The 15,693-nt window shown below is 45.5% G+C and overlaps 1 protein-coding gene across 1 annotated transcript in view; it reads left to right on the top strand.

Moving 5' to 3' along the window:
• The first annotated feature begins 5,234 nt into the window (after positions 1 to 5,234).
• LOC117355033 (zinc finger protein 850-like) overlaps positions 5,235 to 15,693 on the top strand; it is a 105,050-nt gene continuing 94,591 nt past the window's right edge. Inside the window, exons 1-3 of the mRNA XM_033932978.1 lie at positions 5,235 to 5,496; positions 11,365 to 11,491; positions 13,772 to 13,978. Coding sequence (XP_033788869.1) covers positions 5,473 to 5,496; positions 11,365 to 11,491; positions 13,772 to 13,978 — 358 coding nt within the window. The 5' untranslated portion in view covers positions 5,235 to 5,472. The remainder of the gene's footprint in view (positions 5,497 to 11,364; positions 11,492 to 13,771; positions 13,979 to 15,693) is intronic.

The following is a 15,693-nucleotide window of genomic DNA, read 5'->3' as shown; positions in this document are numbered from 1 at the left end:
GGGCTTTAGGGAGAATCTTTTGGGTATAACAGGGCCTGCCCTCCTCCATTTTAACCAGGACTGGGACCTCCTCATCACAATGTACAGAATTCCCTCTGGATACATTTTATCCTCAGCCTGTAGTGAATCCCCAGGTAACCAATAGGAGAGTGGGAGATGTTGACGCAGGGATCTGTACTGGGACCGGTGCTATTTAACTTATTTATAAATGATCTGGAACTTGGAACAACGAGTGAGGTGATTGAATTTGCAGATGACACTAAACTGTTCAAAGTTGTTAAAATGCATGCGGATTGTTGAAAAATTGCAGGCGGACCTTAGGAAATTGGAAGACTGGGTGTCCAAATGGTAGATGAAATTTAATGTGGACAAATGCAAAGTGATGCACATTGGGAAGAATAACCTGAATCACAGTTACTAGATGCTAGAGTCCACCTTGGAGGTTAGGGCCCAAGAAAAGGATGTGAGTATCATTGTAGACAATACGATTAAATTCTTCCCAATATACGACAGCAGCTAAAAAAGAAAACAGGATGCTGGAAATTATTAAAAAAGGGATGGTTAACAAGACTAATAATGTCATAACGCCCCTGTATCGTTCCATGGTGAAACCTCATTTGGAATATTGCGTTCAATTCTAGTCTCCATATCTCATGAAAGATATAGTGGTGCTAGAAAAGGTTCAAAGAACAGCGACCAGGATGGTAAAGGGGATGGAACTCCTCTTGTATGAGGAAAGACTAAAACGGTTAGGGCTCTTCAGCTTGGAAAAGAGACGGCTGAGGGGAGATAGGATTGAAGTCTACAAAATCCTGAGTGGAGTAGAACAGGTACAAGTGGATCATTTTTTTGCTCTGTCAAAAAATACAAAGGCTAGGGGACACTCGATGAAGTTACAGGGAAATACTTTTTTTTTTTTTTTAATTTTCACTCAGAGAATAGTTAAGCTCTGGAACACGTTGCCAGAGGATTTAGTAAGAGCGGATAGCGTAGCTGGTTTTAAATGTTTGGACAAGTTCCTGGAGGAAAAGTCCATAGTCTGTTATTGAGAAAGACATAGGGGAAGCCACTGCTTGCCCTGTATCAGTAGCATGGAATATTGCTACACCTTAGGTTTTGGCCAGGTACTAGTGGCCTGGATTGACCACCATGAGAACGGGCTACTGGGCTTGATGGACCATTAGTCTGACCCAGTAAGGCTATTCTTATGTTCTTATGATGTCTTAATGGGACTTTATGACAGCAGAACCCTGGCAGGAGAAAGTCTCTCTCACCACAATGTTTGCATAGAGGAGCAATGGAAACCTCCAAAAGTGCAAGAGATCCAGAAACCCATCTGAAATCACCGAGGCACAGGAAGGAGCTGATCAAGTTCAGCACCTGAGTCTAAAGGAGCTGGGCTGTATCAGAGCCTCCTAGGACAGGAGTTGGAGCAGCCTGACCAGCTCTGCCTCCAAAACTGTAGCAAGAGCCATCTAGGACCGTGCTTCAACATCTGTCCAGTCTGTTGCCTTGTCTTCATCTCTCTTCCACCCCCCTCCTCCTTGGTACGCCACTGGCTCCTATACCTTGGTAAATATGCATTCCATGTCATTAAATCACGTAATACCAAATTGTGGTATGTCAATAGTGCTGGGTCAGTGTTTTCAGAAGGAAAACAAAAATGATTTGGCCAGGGTCATAATGAGCAGCATAGGGTTTGAACTTCACCCCACCCTCAGGGTGCTGAAGCTGTAGCTCTAACCACTACACAATCTTCCCACAGGAATAGTAGGGCTAATAACCACCAAAACTAATGTGACCATTTTTTTTTTCATCAAAACTTGACATCTATTAATATTCAGTCCCGCCCCCAATCCTGCCCTAGCCCCACTCCCAGCCCTGCCCCCAATTTCTTCCATTCGTTTTCTTGTATACACAATATCTTATTTCATAATGGTAAACATAAAATATAAAAAACCCCACAATGCACACTGTACACAGAGAAAATATTAATTATCATTTACGAGTTTCAGGATTTTTTCAAAGATGTCAAGGCAGATTACTTTAAAATATGCAATGTCACTTCAGTAGCTATAGAAAAATAGACAAATATAGACAGCAGATATAAATTCTCAAAACAGACACATTTTGATCACTAAATTGATAATAAAATAATTTTCCTACCTTTGTTGTCTGGTGATTTCATGAGTCTCTAGTTGCACTTCCTTCTGACTGTGCATCCAATCTTTCTTTCTTTTGCATTCAACATTTCTTTCAGAATTCATCCCCATCCCCTTTGGGTCCAGGTCTCTCTCTCTTTTCCCTCTGTTACCCTCCCCAGATTCAGTGTCAGTTCTCCTTTCTACCTTTGTTCCAGGTCTCCTTCTCTCTCTCCTCCTCTGTTTGAACCTCCCATAATCATGCATGGACTCTTGTCTTTCCACTTTCGTCAAAGCCTTTTTCTCTGTAGTCTTTCTAATGTGCTTACAACCCCCCCTTTCTCTGCCTCTTTCTCTCCTTCTGTCCTTCTTCCCTCCCAGCAGATTTTAGCATATCTCTCTCTTCCTTTTTTCCCCTCGGATCTAGTATCTGTCTCCTTCCTCTTTTACTCCTCCCAGGTCTGGTATCTGTCTCCTCTCCTTCCCCCCTGCTCTGGCATCTCTCTCTCCGCTCCCTTCCTCCTGTTCTTCCTTCTCAATTTATTTTCTGCCTCTGTCTAAATTATTTTTTACTATTCAGTCCTCAATTTCCCTCTTTCACTGTGTCTACCTATAGCTTGCCACCTCTTTCCCTCACCACTTCCAGGGGCGGGAAACTGCACGGGGACACCAGGAAATTCTTTTTCACTGAAAGGGTGGTTGATCGCTGGAATAGTCTTCCACTTCAGGTTATTGAGGCCAGCAGCGTGCCTGATTTTAAGGCCAAATGGGATAGACACGTGGGATCTATTCACAGAGAAAGGTAGGAGAGAGTCATTGGGGTGGGCAGACTAGATGGGCCGTGGCCCTTATCTGCCGTCTATTTCTATGTTTCTATCCTCTTCGCTCAATTCTGCATGTGCCCTTTTTTCTTTCTCCTCCCTACTTCCTTCCAGTGTCTGCTCCCCCTGTCCCTCACACTTCTATTCAGCGGCTGTCCCTCCTCTCCCCCACCCTTCCATTCAGTGTCTGTTTCCCTCTCTCTTTCCCTTCCATCTACTGTTCACCCTCTATCTCACCCCTTTCATTCACTGCCCTCTGTGCTCTTTCCATCCAGTGTCCGCACTCTCTCTTCCATATGGCATCTTCCCTCTTTCTATGCTCCTTCATAAACTATCTATCCCGTGCCCCTTCTCTCCTTTGTACATGATTGATTTCAGCTCTGTCACTTCTCCGTTTTTCTCCCTCTGTCTCCACCCCCTCCCTTTGGCATCTCTCTCTTCTCCTTTCTTTCCTTCCCCCATGGTCTGGCATCATCCCTTCCCTGATTCCCGGCATCTCTCTCCTTTCCTTTTCTTCCCTCTCTCCCTACCCCTCCATGCTCTGACATCTCCTCCTTCCTTTTCCCTTGGTCTGGCATACCTTCCTCCTTCCCACCAAGCCCTGGCATTTCCTTTCATTCCCTCCCTCATCTTCCTTCAACACTCTCCCCGTCTGCTCCCTTTCCTCCTTGTCACCCAAGCCCTGGTGTCCTGAACTTCATCGGGCAGCAGCAGCATTCACAATTCACTGCTGTTGCTGGCTTCAGGCCTTCATCTCTGTCGGGTCCTGTCTTCATGAAAACAGGAAGTAGGCAGGACCCGGCAGAGAACAAGGCCTGAAGCCGACAACAGCAGCGAATTGTAAACGCTGCTGCTGCCCGAAGAAGGTAATTGAGCACCGAGGCAGACCGCTTCTCCCCCCTCCCAGCCGAACCCCCGCTGACCCTCCTATCTCTCCCTCCCGACCCTCCCAGCGAGTTGACAACCTCCCTCCAGTAGCGTCGGCAGTCGCAGCAAGCTAAACAGGCTGCTTCGCGGCTTTCTCCTGCCCGCGAATCCCTCTGCCGCATCACGATGACGTCATCAGTGACGCTTCGCCGGCAGGAGAAAGCCGCGAAGCAGCCTGTTTAGCTTGCTGCGGCTGCCGATGCTACTGGAGGGAGGTTGTCAATTCGCTGGAAGGGTCGGGAGGGAGAGATAGGAGGCTGCGATCCCCTGTCCCGTTGTCCCCACTCATAGCTTTGGGACACCCTTTCTGAAAACGGGACATTTCGGGCGTCCCAAAGCTGTGAGTGGGGACAACGGGACAGGGGATATGAAAAAGGGACTGTACCATTCAAAACGGGACGTATGGTCACCTTAACCAAAACACACAGCTCCAACCAAGGGGCAGCTCCTACTAAAGTAATAGATTTACAGCATTTTAACACACATTCATATACCATGAGTGGCATAATAACGGGAGGGGTCCATCCCGGGCACTGTTTTGCTAAGGGCACATCTCGCCTCCTCTCCTTGCCGCACGTGCATGGCCTTTACCTTCCCCAGCATGAGGTTCCTGTCTGTGTCGGCATCGGCGCTCTATCTGATGTCACTTCCAGGACCTGTGCCTAGGAAGTGATGTCAAAGGGCGAGCCGACATCGATGTGGGCACGTTGCTCACATCGGAGAAGTTATAAAGGTATGGAGAAAGGGAAAGTGGGGGGGGGGGGGGTCAAGGCCTCAGTTCCCTGGGTACCGCTTACCCTTACTATGCCACTGGTGGTATATGAATGAATGCTGTAAATCAATTACTTTAGTAGGAGCTGTGTGTTTTGGTGGTTATTAGGGGTTGTATTTGGTGTGTATGGGGTTAAAGCTACAGCCTCAGCACCCTGAGGGGATGGTGAAGTTCAAACCCTCTGCTGCTCCTTGTCACAAATCTCTTTTTTGCTCCTTCTGAAAACATTGACCCAGCGCAACTGACATTCTGCAAATGCAGAGTTGGGAGAAGGAACTAAAGGGCAGAAAGAGATTTGCAGCTGGAACTTTCTCTTCAATCTTCCTGAAATAAAGATGCTGGTGACGTCACAAGGGAGAGGGCGGGGCTTCATAGCGAAGGCCGAGTCCTTATAGTGCTCATTGGTCAGAATGGTCCCTTGATGGGAAGAGGAGAGGGCGGGATAAGGGAGATAGAGGAGTTCATTGGTCAGAATCTCCCTTGGGCGGGAAAGTGTCTCTGCCTCGCGCGCTCTCATCTCCACCTCGCGCCCTGGCTCCTCCCTCCCCCCCCCCCCCGCACGCGGCCTCCTGAGGGGCAGCTGTGGAATTTGTCTCGAGCTGTGGATCCCGCTTAACAAGCTCCGCCCCTTCCAAGCTGAGACAGGTAGTCAGCGGCCTTCCCCTGACGCTCCGCCCCCTTTGTGATGTTGTCACAATGTGCCCAGAGGCGTCGTCCATCTTGTGACGGGCAGTTCTCTCTCCCCCACCCACGGCAAGAGACAAACCCTGAGCTGGAGAAAGAGCCCCAGAGTTGTTTCTAAGGCTGGAAAATGGCTGCAGGAGCTTCTGCTCAGGTAGGAGGTGCCCCTCCCCCACCGCCTCTTTTCCTTCACCTGGGACTCTGCAGAATCAACCCCCACCCCCCAAGCAGACTTCCTTGCCCTGGCAGTAGGCCTCATTCTCTTCGCATCTTATCCACATTGAGGTGGGGGTGGGCAGAGGACTCTGGGAAGATGAGGGAGGGGAGGAATTATTAGAGAATGACATGGGGAAAAAATCTGTCCCCTTCACCATCTCAGCAGCATCCATACAACCCTCAGTACTGCAATATTTAGCTTATTCCTTCCTTATAAATCAAAGTTCTGGTTGCTGAACTGGAGAAAGAAATGTTCAGCTGGCAGGGCTTTGTTTATAAATTTTTATCAACACAACTAATATACTACTTTATCCTGAAGCAAAAAGAAATATAATGTTTTCCCTACCTTTGTTGTCTGGTTTCTGCTTTCCTCATCTTCTCATTCAATTCCTTCCATCCACTGCCTCTCTTCTCTCTGCATCTTCCATTTGCTCTGTTACTGTGCCTCTCCCTTTCTCCCCCCCCCCCCCCTCCACATTGGTCTGGCACCCATCTTCTTCCCTCTGCTCCCCCCATAATCTGGCATCTCTGTCTTCTTCCCTGCCAGCATCTTCTCCCACTCTGTCTTCCCCATGTCTTTTCAGTGTCCTTCTCACCACTCTGTCTTCCCCGTGTGCTTTCAGCATCTTTTCCTCTCCACCCCACTTTTCCTCCCTCCCTGACCATTACCTTTGTGGTGCTTTCACCCCCACCCTCTCCTGGACAACAGGCCCGGTCTGACAAACCTCCCTGCCCTTTACCTGTGGCCGGCAATGTCTAAACTGCCTTCTTACAGCAGCCGGAGCGCTGAAGTTGCATATGGCTACCAGAAAGGTCGTCTCTGCAACTTCCGGTTGCATCAGAGATGATCTTTATGGCAGCCACACGGACTTCGGAAAATTGCAAGCCATGGAATTGAGGGTGAAATACTCACGTGGATTAAAAACTGGCTGAAGCATAGGAAACAGAGAGTGGGGGTAAATGGACAATACTCGGACTGGAAGAGCGTCACCAGTGGGGTCCCGCAGGGCTCGGTGCTTGGACCCGTGCTCTTTAACATTTTTATAAATGATCTGGACATAGGTACGACGAGTGAGGTGATTAAATTTGCTGATAATACGAAGTTATTCAGAGTAGTAAAGACGCAGGGGAATTGCGAAGATCTGCAACGTGACATAATCAAGCTCGAGGAATGGGCATCGAAATGGCAGATGAGATTCAATGTGGATAAGTGTAAAGTGATGCATGTCGGTAACAAAAATCTCATGCACGAATACAGGATGTCCGGGGCGGTACTTGGAGAGACCTCCCAGGAAAGGGACTTGGGAGTTCTGATCAACAAGTCTGTGAAGCCGTCCACACAATGTGCGGCGGCAGCAAAAAGGGCAAACAGAATGCTAGGAATGATAAAGAAGGGGATCATGAACAGATCAGATAAGGTTATCATGCCGCTGTACCGGGCCATGGTACGCCCTCACCTGGAGTACTGCGTCCAGCACTGGTCGCCGTACATGAAGAAGGACACGGTACTACTCGAAAGGGTCCAGAGAAGAGCGACTAAGATGGTTAAGGGGCTGGAGGAGCTGCCGTACTGCGAAAGATTAGAGAAACTGGGCCTCTTCTCTCTCGAACAGAGGAGATTGAGAGGGGACATGATTGAAACATTCAAGGTACTGAAGGGGATAGACTTAGTAGATAAGGACAGGTTGTTCACCCTCTCCAAGGTAGGGAGAACAAGAGGGCACTCTCTAAAGTTGAAAGGGGATAGATTCCGTACAAACGTAAGGAAGTTCTTCTTCACCTAGAGAGTGGTAGAAAGCTGGAATGCTCTTCCGGAGGCTGTTATAGGGGAAAACACCCTCCAAGGATTCAAGACAAAGTTAGACAAGTTTCTGCTGAACAAGAACGTGCACTAGTAGGGCTAGTCTCAGTTAGGGTGCTGGTCTTAGACCAGAGGGCCGCCGCGTGAGCAGACTGCTGGGCATGATGGACCACTGGTCTGACTCAGCAGTGGCAATTCTTATGTTCTTATCATTACACCACTGCTCCCCTACATGATTCATCCAATGGTGGGGGAGGGTTCACTCCAGGCACTGTCTTGGTAGGGGGGGAACTGGTACCCGTCCTCTCTGCCTCCCAATCCCACCATTACTATGTGCTTTCCCTGTACCTCTTTAATGCTGCTGACGCAAGCAGGGAAGGGATTCACGTGTGCAACAGGATGGGGGAGGGAAGAAGATGGTGGGGGATGGGCACCACCGCCCTGGGCACCTCTCACCCTCGCTATGCCACTGGGTCCATCCAGTCTGCCCAACAATCGCATTTATTTTCAAGGTAATGTTGAATCAACAATCCAGTTTCCAGTGCAATAGGGATGGTATGCTGAATCTTAGGGTTGCCCATGCCTGATAGCCAGCATTCTGCAAAACATGTCAATCCCAGCTTTTTCAGCTCCTCCTTCTCCCCAGTCTCTGCTACCCCTTCAGTTCTTCCTTGTGCAGGTGAGCATGAATAATAATAATAATATTTTAATTATAGACTGCTAAAGCTGCAAAATTCTAAGCAGTTTACAATAAGAGGACCAGTACAAACTACTGAGATTTACATTGTAAAGTACATTACACTAGAAAGAGGAAGGGTTATAAAGCTATTATAAGGGGCAGTATAGAAGTTGGTGTTTTGATCTGCTACCTTTATTTTGTGGTGTTTTTCATTTTTTTTTCAGTTGTTTGTGGTTTTTATGCAGCTCCAGGAACTGCTGTGCCTGCTTAGAGAGGAGCAGATTTTAAGCCTGCAACTGGCAGGTGTATCCTTTGGGGACTTGTGCCGCCGAACATTGGTAGAGATGAGGGTTCCTGGCCCACAATGACACCAGCCCTTACGCTGCTCCTTTGAAGATTGGAGGTTGGCTCTCAGATTTTCTGGAGACAAGGGAACTAATGACATCTGACCAGTAGGTTCTGGATATTGTCAGAGAGGGTTGCATAGTAGAATTTGTGCATCCTCTCTCCAATTGGTTCGTGCAGGCCGGCCAGAGAAAGCAAAAAGGATCCAAGAAATGCTGCGGAGGTTGCTAGATGTCCCAGCCATAGAACCAGTGCCTCCAGACAACTTGTAGATACTCTATATACTTTGTTGTGCCAAAGACAGGCTCAAAGAAATGGAGGCCCATCCTGGATCTCAAACATGTGAACACGGCCCTGAGAGTACCTTGTTTTTGAATGGAGACCGTTCAATCCATTATCACAGTGTTAGAACCATGAGAATTTTTAGCTGCCTTAGATTTAATGGAAGCTTACTTTCACATCCCCATCTTCCTGGAACACAGGAAGTTTCTCAGATTCCAGAAGGTGGAAAATTACTATCAATTCTTAGCACTTCCTTTGGGCTAGCAACAGCGCCCCAACTTTTCATCAAGGTTATACTGGTGGTGGCAGCTCATCTCTGCATCTCCCTTAGGTTTCCCCACCTCCAAAATCCTAAAATCGCTGTTTTAAAAAAAATTTTAGTTAAAGCATTTTGGAGCCATTTTTTTTTTTTACGCCAAAACACTTTCATGGCGGTCATCTCATATTTCCCAATTTCTTTTTCAAAGTTGTCCAGAACCTTCAAATCACCTAATTTTACCTCAAAACTGGCTTGGATGGAGTCCTTGGGCTCCTTTACCATCAATTAATGCCAGATTTCTGCTGGAAAAACGCCCTTATGCCATGTGCCACACAGCACATGAAGGGGGGATGGTGGGAGTGGCCAGCTTAGCCTCCCCTTTACTCTCTAGGCCTGAACAGTCAGGGGGGGTCTATCAGTTGGGGGTAAATCCCTTCCAGAGCTCTTGTACGTGTTTCCTCCGTGGACCATGATAGATAGTTCAGATACTCCACAGGATTACAAGCCATCAGGGAAAGGTCATTCTCATGGCTCCAGATTGGCCTTGTAGACCGTGGTTTGTGTCTTCAGACTGCAAAAACTTGTTAAGTTCCGCTCTAAGATGTCTTCCACGCCCCCTGAGATATGTAAGACCTGTACTTGGACGATATGAATACATATATTGCTCCTGATCCTTTCTTTCCATTTTCAGGGCTCAGACTGTAAAAACATCTGCCCTGTATTGGCCATACTCTTCAGCTATCGGAGTTGCAGTCAAAATGTGCTCTGTCTTGCCACATATGAGATACAGACCATAGAAGTCCATCCAGCATTGGCTACATCACTCCACTGCTGGCAACTCCATCCTGATCTGTCTTACCATATAGAGGACATATAGATTGTTGAAGATGTCCAGCATCGGCTTCACTTCCTCACTGTAGGAGCTGCCATTTAAGCACCACTCCTGCATGTCTTAAAGGAAGTTGTAGCTCTTGATCTGTCGAGTTATATTTTGATACTATCCTCTTTCTATTTAGGGTTCTAATATATGCAGATCTCTCCTCAAGTTTTCTGTTCCCTCCGGCGTGTCTACTCTGTTGCAAATCTTCATGTCATCTGCAAAACCACATACTTTGCCTTCTAACCCTTTTAGAAATGTCACTCAAAAAATTTATTGAACAGAATGGGCTCCAGTACCGATCTCTGATGCACGCCAATACTTGCATTTCTTTCCTCTGACCAAATTTCATTTATCACCACTCGCTGTCATCTGTCAGTCAATCAGTTTCTAATCTAGGTCGCTAATTTGGATTTTAACTTCAGGCCACTAAGTTTATTGATGAGCCTCCTATGAGGAACCATGCCAAAGGTTTTGCTGAATCAAAGTAGACTACATATAGTGCATGTCCTCTATCCAATTCTCTAGTCACCTAGTCAAAAAATCTATCAGATTCTCTTGGCATTATTTTTCCTTGGAGAAGCCATGTTGTCTCAGATCTTGTAACCCTTTTGATTCTAGGTAGTTCACTATTTTTTCCTCTAGCAGAGCTTTAATTATTTTTCCCAAAATGATATTTACTGACCTGTAGTTTCTGACTTTTTTCTTTACCTCGTTTACTCTTCTCCAATCCCTCAGAACCTCTCCTGTCTCTAAGGATTTATTAAACAAGTCTGTGAGAGGACCTGCAAGAACTTCTTTGAGCTCTTTCAATATCCTAGGATGGATCTCGTCCGGTCCCACTTTTAGTTTTCCCAGTTGTTCATTAACGTTTTCTTCTTTGAATGATTTGATATCAACATAGTATACATATATAATAGTGTAATAATGCAAATACAAACATGATATCCTAGCCAAGCAGCTAGGAGGCCGACAACAATCACACTGGACTCCATCTGAATCAGTATTTAAAATCCATTACAGATGTCTTTGAAAAACCACTCTGAATTGACTCCCCAGTCGTTGCGGTATAGAAGTTTCCGATAAAGATCTACTCCATCCCCATATATATACCTGTAGTAATAGCAGGAGAAGTGCAGAATTTACACAACACCCAGAGAGGCATAGACGCACCACATTAAGACAGGCATGTACCCAGAGAAACACAGCCCACCCTACAGACAAGCCCAGAAAACCATTTTGACTTTCTGGGCAATTGTATAGATTGGCACCAAGATGGGAGCTTAAGCAGTTAAAGAATACAGTACAAAGTCACTTTGGCACACTGAAACATAGGCACAATAACTGGTCAGTGGCTGGTGTAAGTTGGTGTGCCTAAGTGTATGATGCTCAATTGATACTATTCTATAAGACGTACAGGTCACTTGGAGACAAATCCACGCTCCATCCACATGTACGCTTCCCCTTGCAGTTGCACACTAAGCAACTTACGTGCCCCAGTTATACAATAATGCCTGATGGTGATACAGAAAGTGCTGAGTGTTTTTCTGGTTTGTGTTTCAGATGCGGGTGACGTTTGAGGACATCGCTGTCTCTTTCTCCCAGGAGGAGTGGGAGTATTTAGATGAAGAACAGAAGGAGCTTTATAGGGAGGTTATGAAGGAGAATTATGAGATTCTGATCTCCCTAGGTAAGAATTGTTTTATCTGCATTTAATATAATAAAACGGTAAGCCGCGCATGCGCAGTTCCTATGCGTGCGTCCGTTTTCCGTGAGCTGTAGCTAGGAAGTGCGCATGCGCGGCTTATGGTCTTCTTCCTCCCCCCCCCGCCGAGGTGGATGTCGGCTGCGGCGGCCCAAGGTGGATGTCAACCGCGGCGGCTGCTGGCCGCCCGAAGCTCGCTCTCTCTCTTCCTCCCCCCATGCTATAAAAGAGGCACGCACGCACACGCACGTTTCTGCACATGCTCAGGAAGGAGCCCTTTTGAGACTTCAGGCTGTTGCCAGCCTAACCCAACCCGGCGGCTAACCCGCTATGGAGGGCGATCTGGCTCTTGAAGAAGAGATTGAGCTGCAGTTAAGCAAAGTGAGCGTGAAAGGGGAGGATGCGGAGAGCAAGGAGGAGGGCTGGAGCGCTGCCGAGGCGGTAAGGCAAAGCGCTAGCCAGGGGGAGGCAGAGCGGATGGTTGCTAGGTTACCTCAAAGGACGGAACGCGCTTTGCCACTTCCTGGGTAAGGGATTCGTTTTTGTAGATGCTGCTGCTCCTGAGAGTTTAAAGGGAAACTTGCACTTTGGTGGGGGGTGAGGGGAAAATATGCACAGTTCAAATTCTAATGTCAGAGTTCTTTTGCAGAAATGTCTGAGAATGAGTTCAAACATAAGTAGGGCATGGAGTTCAGGAGGAAGGTATGGGGGGGGACAAAAATACTGCACAGGGAAGTGGGGTGGGAGGGAAATGCTGCAACACACGGAAATGGAGGGGCAGAAAAGGGGTTGATGGACAGGGGGGGCAGAAAAAATGAAGACAGGCCTACTGCTGGACAGGGGGAGCAGGAAGGAGGTGATGATGGACAGGGGGAGGTAAAACAAAGGGAGAAGGGCTTCTGCTGGATAAGGTGAGCAGTGATGGGGTGGTGGAGGACACAGGGGAGGTAAAAGGAAGGGAGAATGGACAGGGGGAGCAGGCAAGGGGTGGTAGTGGACAGCCAAGGAAAAAAAAAAAAAAAGACAGACATACATTTTTTAAATGAATCACTGCATGCCTACATAATTCCATAATAATCTACATAATAATTCTATAATAATCTACAATGGAACATAGGTGTTTAGGTTCCATCATAAATAGGCTCTTACCACATGGCCTTTGAGGTACATAAATGGAGGTGCCCATTTACAGAACTGTCTCCTTAATGTCTCCCATTGGGATAAGACAGAGGAGGAGCTAAAGACTTTGGCATTGGTACTATACTGTGTTCCATCACTAATGGGAACTGTTTCTCCAGTTTACTGTACTGTGTTCCATCATTCATGGGAACCATTTCTCCAGTTACTGTACTGTGTTCCATCACTAATGGGAACCGTTTCTCCAGTTACTGTACTGTGTTTCATCACTAATGGGAACCGTTTCTCCAGTTACTGTACTGTGTTCCATCACTAATGGGAACCATTTTTCCAGTTACTGTACTGTGTTCCATCACTCATGGGAACCGTTTCTCCAGTAACAAGGTGCATAGTGCTGCCCAGCAGTAAGATAAACATAAGGTGGCAAGGATTAACACAACCCAAAACGTCTGAGTATCTAGCGTATGCTTTTAATAGAAATGTATATTCCTGTAAACCTGGCCATTCAGCAAAATGTAAGCCTGCGATTCAGGTTGTTCGCACATTAAAGGGATATAGTACACGATTCTTTTTCTCTGTAATTGTGTTCACTCGGTCTCTGAAACCTGAGTCACTTCTACTGTTTCGGTGTTCTCCACTCCTTCAGATAATTTCTGTCCTTGATGCTGTGCTTCCACGCATTTGTTGAAATGAGCAAAATTGATTTACTTGCCAAGGAGTTTCCCCGTTCCCCTCTCTCTTGTTATCCTTTACAGATGTTTCTGGCTGCTTTAAGACTGACTGAGGGTACAGGGACAGTGATGAGGTAAGAGGGGGGGGGTTAAGTCTCTGAAGTTTGAAGCTCCCCATAAAGTCCTGAAAATAACCCACTGGTCCCAGAATAAAGTGTGGATTTACAAGAAAGAAGATTAGCGAAGGTAAGAACCTAATCTTTTGTTTTGCTTTTATGCTTGTTGCTATTTGGAAAATTAGTTTCATAACCTAATTTTAAAAAAAGAGAAAAAATTTGTGGAATTTTCTTATCAGAAATTACTTGTAGTCGTATGAACACCAAAAATTGTGTTTCTTCATCGTTAGTAGCGCTCCAAAGTTAATAATATATGATTACTGTCTTTTGTTTCTATCTAGCAGATACTGAGGCAATGCAGGAGATGAAGAGAGAAGAGAATGAAGAAAAATGTCTTCTAGAAATTGAACACATCCCAAGACAACCAGGAAATGTCAGTGAGAATATTTCCCATAGTAATGAGAATCAAAACACAAGGAATTATCAACAGGAATTGGAGAAGAAGCAGAATGACGCTGCAAGAGACTCCCTGGATTCAGTCACTGAGGGTGAGAAAAGTGACGGGGAACTCGCAAACATCCCTTTTATTATTGCCCAAGAGAATCCAGCCCTTTTCGCGCCCCTTTGCGCCTCCTGGAATGGACCTACCAGCCTCTTAGAAACTTCCTGCATGTAGGACTGCTCCGACTGGATTCTTCTGGCTGCTGAGTCCTTCCTTATTTATTTAAAACATTTATATCTCGCGTTTCCAAAAATGTAAGCGGGTTACAAAAGAACACCCTTAAGCTTAACATAAAACCCTGACATCTAAAACTAGCAAAACTAAAGCTTAATTTTGTATACCGAGTCATCATTCTGAGAAGGCTCGACTCGGTTTACAGCAATTAAATAAACAGGGAATGATTTACAAATGATAAATAGAAGATAATAGCAAAAACACACTTAAACATCCTAAAAATAGTCAACTTACATAATAACACAGACACACACACACAATAACACAGACACACACACAATAATGCAAAACCCTAATCAACAATATACACAAAATCATTTTTATGTATTAGATTTAAATGCAGAAGAAATAATTACTCCCATTACAAATTTTGGAATATATTAGAAAATGATTTTAAAATAGCCCAGACTCGCTCTTACGTCTCGGGTTCTTTCTGGAGTTCTCTTGTAACTACTAGACTTGCTTTCAAAACAAAAAAGATTTAGTTTTCAACAAAATGTATTTTTGGAGGGATCATGTGATCAGAGGTGGTTTTGGCGAGAACAAGACTTTGGCTGTCGTGAGTGAGTGCTTTGTGGGTTGCATTTGCTGTTCGGAAAACTATTTTCATAAACTAATTTTAAAAAGAGAAAGGTTTGGGGGCGTGGCTTCACGGCGTATGGGGATGGTCGGGTGAGTGAGTGGCTCCACAGTGAAAGGCCAATTTTGTTAAAATAAAGCAGTCAAAACTTGTGTAAGTCGGGTGGAAAGTGAAAATCTAGAGTGAAAATGGCTTCGGGTAAGCATAGTAAAAATAATATGGCGAATTTAAACGGGGGGAGTGTAAAAAGATCAAAATTAGATTCGATCTCCCCGTCAACGGTCCCGTTGCCATCAGAGGAAATAGAAAACAAAGATCTGATGAATGAATTACAGAAAATTAAAGAAATTGTATTGGAAAGCGCTAAGAACATAAAAGAGGTTAAAGAGGAAGTGGAAAGTTTGAATAAAAGAATGCAGGCGGCTGATTTTAAAATTGAACAGTTGGAAAAGCGCGCTGAAAAATCTGAAGCAGATTTGAGGGAATGCAAAAAGGATCACAAAGAAATAGAGGCTTTAAAAAGGGATCTGGAGGATCTGTCAAACCGAGAAAGGCGAAATAATTTACGTCTGATCGGGGTGCCTGAAGGTGTTGAACAAGAAGATCCTATAAAATTTGTGATGTCCTTTATTTCAAAAATCTTGTCATTGTAGAGTCCTTTCCCATTAGAAATAGAAAAGGCACACCGGATCCCAATGAGGAAATCAAGCAGTCAAAAGGGTCCCCGTCCAATTATTTTCAAGCTATTATGATATCAGCAGGTGGCAGAAATTATGAAGCTTGCTAAAGATAATAAAGATCTTAAATGCCAAGATTCAAAAGTTTTCATAGTTCCAGACTTTGCAAAAGCCACTGCTTATAGAAGAAAGCAGCTTCTGGATTTGAGACCTAGATTAAGAGCTTTGGGTGCAAGGTATGGCTTGGTATATCCAGCAATTATGAGAGTG

Source organism: Geotrypetes seraphini, chromosome 2 (genome assembly GCF_902459505.1).
Source record: "Geotrypetes seraphini chromosome 2, aGeoSer1.1, whole genome shotgun sequence".
Classification (NCBI taxonomy): Eukaryota; Metazoa; Chordata; class Amphibia; order Gymnophiona; family Dermophiidae; genus Geotrypetes; species Geotrypetes seraphini.
The sequence above is the reverse complement of the archived record's forward strand: the minus strand, read 5'-3'. Positions and strand labels throughout refer to the sequence as shown.